Below are 8,505 nucleotides of genomic sequence, written 5' to 3'. Positions count from 1 at the left end.
CAAACTATTGCGGGCAGCAGCAATTCCAGGGAGCCCCTATGTCTGCTTTAGTTTTGCTCCATTTTCACTTCCAGTCACAGTTGAATTGAATTATTCATCCTGCGCATGGTGGTGGTGCACTTCACTGCTGCGCCTTCAGCGCAGGGGGGGGGCGGGCGCTGGCCAATAATGATTCCAAGAGCCATTATTGGTAGCGCTTTTGCGCGCAACAAGATTGATGGCTCTGGAACCCACATAGGCAGCGGCCGCACTGCACTGATGGCCCATGACGGTGGCCTTTATAATTTATTTGAGGCCACTGTGTCAGTGCCCGCAAATACATTATAAAGGCTGCCACCGCCCTGAAAATAGTGCCGCCGGACACCCCCCCCCCCCCCCCCCCCAGCTACGCCGGTGTTTACAACCGATTTTTTTTTTATTATTAATCACATAGGCAAATGCATTTAACAATGCTTGTTTGAAACAGGTGTGATGTGGAACAGAAAAGGCAGTGTTGTTTCAATGCTGGAACACAGCTGCTGAAATAAGGGGAACCCCATCTTCAAATGTCCTGGCCTCTATAGGTCTGGGCAGGTAACAAAAGTGGAGCTCTGGAACATTTCAAAGTCACAGGCCAGATTACACGTAGGAGAACATAGGGCGGGTGGCACGAAAGGTGCCAGGAATCGAAATACACATGATCAGGGTGGCAGGGGCAAACGCTGCAGGCTCAGGGTAATGACGCTGAAACTAGCAGCTTGTGGCTTCCATCAGCAGCAGGAAGGCTCCACACACAACAGAGGGAGTCAAACTAGTTGCAGGGATGTTTTATACAAAGGAACCAACATGAATGCAACAAGCCTCACATTAAGACTCTGCTGTCTCAACAAATATGATCATGTTCTTCAAAGGTTTGGCTCAACTCATGTAACTGCTGGACAGGATCACTTTCTGAAATATGTATGCAATAAAGCACTGCAAAAATCATGTTGAAATACAACCCCCCATTTTTTAGGTCTCGCCTGAGCCAGGCATGGGCTGCCCGGAGAGACATTTTGTAAGCGGGTTTTCACAGTGCTACAACAGGCTTTTGGTGGTCTCACGCTTGCGTGCATGCACGCAGCCGCCATCTGTATTTCCTCCAGGCCGCCTTGCACGTTATAACTTTCGCGCGCACCATTTGCTTGTTCTTTACTTTTGCTACAATCGCGGCACCAGCGCTTTACCTTTACTTTTGCAACAATCGTGGCAACAGCGCTTTACTTAAAGAAATAGATGTTTTTTTCTATTTCATTACTTTTGCTATAACCGTAGCACCTGCGCTTTACTTTTAACATTAAAAGTAAAGCGCTGGTGCCGCAACAGTTGTTGCTTATTTATTTTATGCAACTAACAACCATTGACAAAGCTAATAGTCCTCGCTTGTTGTAGGTATAATGTTCTGCGTGTTATCATATATCAGAACGCAATGACAAACAGCAAAATACCAGTCGGGCAGCACACTATGCTAAACACAGATTTTTAGCTTATGTGTTTTAAGCCACGCCCTTAATTTCACCGGCCACGCCCCTTTAAAACACCACTTGTTTTTTCAGCCCACTTATAGCCCACTGTACCTAGGCTCTGTCAAATGGCAGAATGCTGTACCACGAAGGTACAAGTTCAAGAGGTTATCGGACCTTTTGAACAATAGCTGGATGAAGAGGAGGGTATGAATCAATGGCTGCTTTGATACATTATCATTTCACTAAGCAGCGGCGTGCAGCAGCTAGCTTCTGTGCACTTTTCTCTCTGAAAGGGAAAAGAAAGGGGGCGTCGCAGCATGGTAGTTTACAATAGTGTGGGTAGCCGACCATTTCAAAGGCAGTACTAAAATGTGTACCTCTTCATCTCCACAGAACAGCACTTTAGTATGCAGATTCCTTCTTATTAGCACCATGAAACTACATGGCTTTGACCACTACTCTTTAGACCACTTCCCCAAAATACAAATAATTGTTCATCCCCAGCACTGCTGGTTTGGTAGATGGGAAGTGTGAAGGTAGGGGCTGTAGTTTCTATTGCTCAGTTGAATACGTTTTTAGACAGGGCTTTTCCTTTTGTGTGTCAGACTATGGCTGCTTTCTGATATTTCTTTTTGACGTATTAAGTCACGCTTAAACTCCCTACTCCCTCTCAACATATCTTAATAGTCATTGCGATTCCCAGTTTTTAGGTGTGGCTAGAGTAAGATTCAGCTGTTTGCCAATAGGTCTGGCAAAACACTTATAAGTTCCCAAAGGCGAGACCTATTAGCTATGCCAATGCTTGTTTAAAATTGGGGTAAAATAACCGACTCCCAGAGTTCTGCTCTCTTTTAGTAACAGAAGTAAAATAGACACAACGTGGTTCTCATGAACCCGCCTTAAATGCTGCTTGAAGGAGATTGCAGTAGCAGCTTCCCTCCTCAATATAAAGTAAGCATCAGCTAGTTAGATCCTCGCTTCTTCCTTGCTGCCAGATGTGTGCTGGTCCACGCAAAGAACTATCTAGCCAAGCTGCAGTCCCCATCCACAGGGGCATCATAGTGATTAGCGCAGCAGATGCAGTGGTATTGGCCCCAGCTGTGTGAGGCGCTTTCTGCACCCAAACTGTGGGTGTTTTTTTTTACTATGAAACTGGTCCTAGAGAAGGGCCAGTTTGCTTGACAGACCTAGAGCTAATAGCACCCAGCTGTGCCACAGGATAGCCATAGCGACCTAATATTCTATCACATTCACCAGCTCCGTGCAAGTCAAAAACTATTTTTACAACCCATCACTTTCAAATGTCACCATCTGCTGCTAACCACAGGGCACCAGTGGCTAACTACCTCAACCACCATGGCTGGGGCCCAGTAGACTCCTGAGTGGGATCGGACGACATATTTTAAGAACTGCTTTTTCCATATAGTCTTTAGATCCTTATTTACTTCACTCAGTAAGGCCCTTGGATACCATTGTTAGTGGATTGATTCAGATGTTCTATCCTGTCCTCCAGCTGTCTAATTAATCGTGTTGCACGGTTCAGAATTTAATGACAATTGTGTATGATATTGGAGTCCTCCATTCTTTCTCTCATAGAAAGGGATGCTCTTTTTACTATTCCCTTTACATTCGCTGCCAGCTCACTTGCTTTGGTGTTTAAGGCCTCAGAAGGTTGAGCGTGTGGTGGTAGTAGCAAGCCTTGGCTACATTTTATGGAGGTCCTCCTGCATATTTAAGGCTTCTGCATACATAGTTTCCTTTATTTCCTATTCACTGACTGAGTTTTGGTCATTGACAGATCTACGGATTTATAAAAATTATTTAACAGACTTTCCAGACATGGTTCCTTCAGTACATCAAATATTTTTTATTCATATTATAGTAAAATGATAAAAGTCCAGGTCTTTTTGGCCAAAGGATAATCTGCCGCTGATGCCCACACACTCATGGAATACCAAAGAAATAGAATGGAGTTCATGGGTGTTTATTGTAGCCCCTGTTATGAGAAGACCAAGCATCAACCTCTGAAGCTGGAACGTCATGTATCCTCCAAGGCTGTCAGTACATATGACTAAAACCATGGACTTTCAAGAGCTTCATTAAAAACAATGGATTGATGTAGCATTTTCTGGTAAACCCTCTTGTTTCCTAACATTCCAGTACTCACTTGCATCTTTACATTTGGATTAAAAGCACTCATTGTGTAAAATGCTTGCATCCCATTATAGCCCAGCTTCCCCCCGTCTTTAGATGCCCTCCCCATGTTATACACCCGAAGTGGCATTTAAAACACAATACAGATTGTGGTTGTGGGCAATAACGCAATATTAGGTCATCGAAATATGTTCTACCAGTAACAAGTGAGGGTTATGGGAAATCAGCGAATGTGGATTAAAAAAGGTCTTTTAAAAAAACGTATGTGATGGAAATAAATTGTTCCATGATTCTACCACCAGATATAGTTGATAGTGAGGCATGAAATATCAAGGTTAGTAGTAACCTCTAGGTTGGGTTGGAAAATTCTGGTTTACGTCAATGTATACATGGAAGCTCTTCGACAGAGGTAGAATCAATCAGTAGAAGTTTCTGCACTGGATGAAGGAGTGTGGCTAGTCAGATCCCGTGGGAGTTCCACAATGGTGAAGAGCCATGCTGTGACCGCTACCAAAGGTGACCCAGGAGGCAAGCCAACAGTAGCAGCAGAGGCAATAGAGGACAGATCCTACTGCTGATGTGGCCAGCATTTGTGGGAAAATTTGCCTCAAGAAACTCCACTGCAGGAACATTTTGCTGAATCCAAGAAGTGTAAGCAGTAACCTTGGTGTACACCCCGGGGCGATCCAGTAGAGCGCATCCAGTCCCCCAGCTCACAACACCTGCCAGGTACCAGGTACCATTAGTTTCACAGACCAAGGGCCCTCCGGAGTCTCCCTGGAAAACAAGACAAAAATGCAATGAGTATCCCCAACTGACAGAATTCACAGCAAAATAACCTCTGCAGGCTTGAGAAACAGTAGAGAAAATTGGGAAGACAGATTGGTCTGGGGTTTACTATCAAAATATTGAGATATAAATGGTAACAAACAAAAGTATAATCAGAAGATATACTATACTAAACTCCACATCAATGTGCCTTGAGATGGCTAGATCCTCAAGATACGCAGTTGTGAAGTTAAGAATAGGCAGTCTATCTGCAAACCTATATATACTTACCGTCACCATATTCTTGGTGTCAACACTCTGACCATGGTATGTTTGCATTTTGCTTTCAATATTCTGAACTACAACTGGTTCTGGAGCCGGGAGGTCTATAAAGGTCCTATAAGGTAAATTCATTGCCATGTTTGTAATTTGTAAGAAAATCATTGACTATATGAATGACTTCTATTTAGGTTCGTTATATACAAGCATCATACAAGGCTACTGGGATTTAGCATATACACAGACTTATTGGAACCGCATTATACATCCATGGTTCAGACAGAAGGCTGGGAAACAGGTGGGTAAAAGGAAAGAGAAATACCTGGGGAAAACAAATTTAGAGTAAAATAAAGATGAGTTTAGAAGGGGAAAATTCTTTTGAAACGTGGTTAGCGATCACATTTTGACAATTTTCAGCAGAAACCTTATGTTCTAACCGTAGGATTTCATTTAAAATACGATATGGATTCCGCGGAGGGATGTCTTTGTTCTCTTCAAATGAACCAATTACATTTTAGTTAACCAATGACTTGTAAAAGAAAAACTAAAACGTGAAAATGGTGCTGCAGATGCCTTGGAGTCATCCAGTTACCTAATTCTAAGAAGAATCGAGGGCAGACTTGTTTAAACACATGATCTCGGGGCAAAGCTTGCTCTAGAGAGTAGATCTTTGAGCACTTGGCATTATATCTGGCACCTTGATAGAAAGTACAGTATCCAAAGGCCTTAGTAACATACAGAGGTAGAACAGGTGGTGGATAGAGAAGTTGTGTGGTGAGAAAGATTATAGGGTTTCTGAGTGATAAAGAGGAAAACGCTAGAGAAAAGCTTTGAGGTGCTGGTTGGAAAAGAGTCTTGGGGTGCCAGTTGGACACACAAAATCAGTATGAAGAATTCAGAAGTGAGCAGAAGAAAGGATGTGTAAAAGCTTTCATCATAGACAGCCCCCACTTCTCTCACGCAGGTCCCGGTCTTCTATGCTCTTGGTTGTGATTTACAAGTGACATTTGGGTGAGACCTTACTCCTGTGCAAGAGCTGAAGAATAAATCACGCTTAGCCGCAGGCTGTTTTCATACACACAGATTATGTGTAGGAAGAGGCAACAGCTCAGCCACTCTTCAACTACACTGTATACGATACACAAGTCAGAGGTAGAGCTTAGCTAAGATGGTGGAAAGAATTCAAACCCTCATCTTAGCTACTGCCCTCCAAAATGGTGATACAAAAGCAAAGTGACCCAAACACTTCGTGTTAATGGGTTAGCAACTACACCAATAAGAGGATTTATGCTGACTGAATAGAAAATGAAAATGTTCATTGGGATCACTACTCTTTGTCCAAGGTGTTTTCTGGTATGAAAGCAGTGTCGGTTAGATTCAGACTAAGAAGCAGTCTTTTAACTCTATTTGGCCAAAGTAAAAGAGCTGTATGAAAACCATGCAGACTTTACAACAACTGCATCGTTACCACGCATGCCTTTACAACAAATGTTGCCGTAAAGGCATGTTTGGTAAAGGTTTAGGTGTAGTAAAGAGCCCAGCCCAGCACCCCTTGCCCTGAGCACTAAAATTCCACCCTCCTGCATTGTCATCTACTACCCAGGCGCTATTAACAACAACCCCTTACCCTGATCCCTAAAACTGAGCCCCCTAGCCCAAATAAACTACCACCCCAAGTACCCCCGCCATGAGCACTTAATACTGGCCCCAGCCCTGAAAACAGCCCCTTCACCCCCTGCCCTGAGCCATAAAATTTGCCCCCTACCCTAAAGCCTACCCCTACCTACCCCAAGTTCTAAAACCAGCCCCCATCCCCAATACCTACTCCCACCTACCACCGGCCCTAGCCCAGCTTACCAAGCCATGTACCGATCCATCCTGCCGCATGCCTTCCGGTTTCTCTCCCCACCCATCCGCTCAGGCAGCTAGAACGCCTACTGCCTTAACCACGCATATGCGGGATTATGGCAATCTTTGTTCAGCTTGTGGGGAAATGGCACGCGTGCCTAGGCATGCGTTGTAAAGACCGCTTTCCAGCTCAAAGCTGCAAATTGAGTCTACTGTAGATTGAAGTTGACTGTTACACAGAAGAGGTTGGAGAAGACAACTATTTAAAACAGACTCATTTTCATATCAGTGTAGGGAAGGAGTATCAATGATGGTTCTCCAGAATTGGAACATATGCAGCACCAAAGCAGACTGTGTCCAAGCTAGCATGCAGTGAGCCCTAAAATCTTTCAAGCATAAAGTAAAGCATGAGTGCTAGCGAGAGAGCGAGCGAGCGAAGACAGCGACAAGCATATGTATTGTAAATCAAGATTCCCACAGCAGGAGCATGGCAGGTCCGAGGTCCATAGGGAGTCTGAATGGGACAGCACTCAAATCAGAGGCAAAATTACCCATTTAATATCTGCTGGGCATTTTACGGAATTTCCTACATAATGCTGATGGGCGAATGCAAAAAGCCACTTTTTATATAGTACTATATTTAATTATAACTATATAATTTTTGTCATTTTGGGTGAAGTTTTCCTAATTTTAATGACGATAAGCCTCATCGCCTGATGCGCTGGAAACCCTAAGAGGTTCTTGGGTGAAATTCATATGTGATGACGAAAGCACACTTCCTTTGCTCCGGTTTCCGCTTCTTGTGGAGTTTGCTGTCCTCTCACGCTTTCGCACTGCTCAGTCAGACCACAAGTGAGCCCCCTACTCTATTCACAGAAGGTACCTCTCCATTTGCAAAATGGATGCCTCCTGCATGCCCCAGAAGTGAACCATGATCAGAGTGGCCTATGAGGCTGGTGCACCGCAAAACAGATACAAGCACTGTCCGGTTGCATGTAGCAGTGCTTAATTTGAGCGACTGCTTGCAACCTAGGCCCCCGAGCACTCATTTTTAGGAGCAGGCACTTATTTTTTCCCCAAGCAGACTTTTTTTTCTTGAGTTTTATATAGCGCGATCTTGACCGAAAGGTATCAGAGTACTTTACATGAGCACCAGTGACGTTACACAAGGACACATGCATTTTTTTTTTTGTTAGGCACTTTCCCTCAGATGCACCGGGCAAAACATATTTTTAGGGCCCCTGTTGGAAACAACTTTGAATTGCATTACCCATTTTCTGCTAATTTAAGCCTGCATGATGCCAAGCAAACTTGCAGAAGTAGGGTCACTCAAAACTGTTGAAATATGCCTATCCATGTTATGTGGTTGTTGCAGAAGAGAATGTAATGCTGCCAAACGTAGAAATGTGCAGGCCTCATGGCAATGTATGAAGAACGAAAACGTGCCTTTACATTTTCACCTAAGATGGATTACTATTATTCAAAGTATTATTGATCATAGGTTAAAGTTATGTTTTATAGAAGTGTTTCATATAATCAGTGTGTAATAGGTTAGAATACTTTTTTAGGCTAAGAAATAAAGGTTCACAGAGTGCAGGCCTGTTCCATGTAATTTAGTAGGCCTGGAAAGATAAAGTCGTTTCTTTGATCTGCATGTGCTAGTTAAAATCGAGTCTTGTTAAGCAAAAATTGCCGACCATGTTCGAAGTTTTACGACTTGAGAGATAAGCTGGAGGTTGGAATTTGAGGCCGAATTCATGGGTGTCTGTTTGCAGGTGTGAGGGGGTTCCATTCAAGAGAGTGATTAATAGAGCTCTGTTCTGGGAGACAGGCACAGGCCTGGAGGAGGCTTCAAGAATTTCCTGGGGGGTACCGGCGTGCCGAGAAGAGCCTGAGAAGCAAGGTCAACGCTAACAAGAAGCCCAGAGGAGTATCAGTATGGAAAAAGCCAGAACCGAATCCACGTGAGAGG

General features: G+C 43.8%; 1 protein-coding gene across 1 annotated transcript in view; it reads right to left on the bottom strand.

Annotated features, from left to right (window-relative positions):
• Positions 1-3,327: 3,327 nt before the first annotated feature.
• Positions 3,328-8,505, bottom strand: part of LOC147703604 (serine protease 33-like) — an 82,362-nt gene continuing 77,184 nt past the window's right edge. The window contains exon 6 of the mRNA XM_086931940.1: positions 3,328-4,415. Within this exon, the coding sequence (XP_086788066.1) occupies positions 4,146-4,415 (270 nt within the window). The 3' untranslated portion in view covers positions 3,328-4,145. The remainder of the gene's footprint in view (positions 4,416-8,505) is intronic.

This window comes from Lissotriton vulgaris, chromosome 7, assembly GCF_964263255.1.
Source record: "Lissotriton vulgaris chromosome 7, aLisVul1.2, whole genome shotgun sequence".
Lineage (NCBI taxonomy): Eukaryota > Metazoa > Chordata > Amphibia > Caudata > Salamandridae > Lissotriton > Lissotriton vulgaris.
This window is presented reverse-complemented; position numbering and strand designations above follow the sequence as displayed.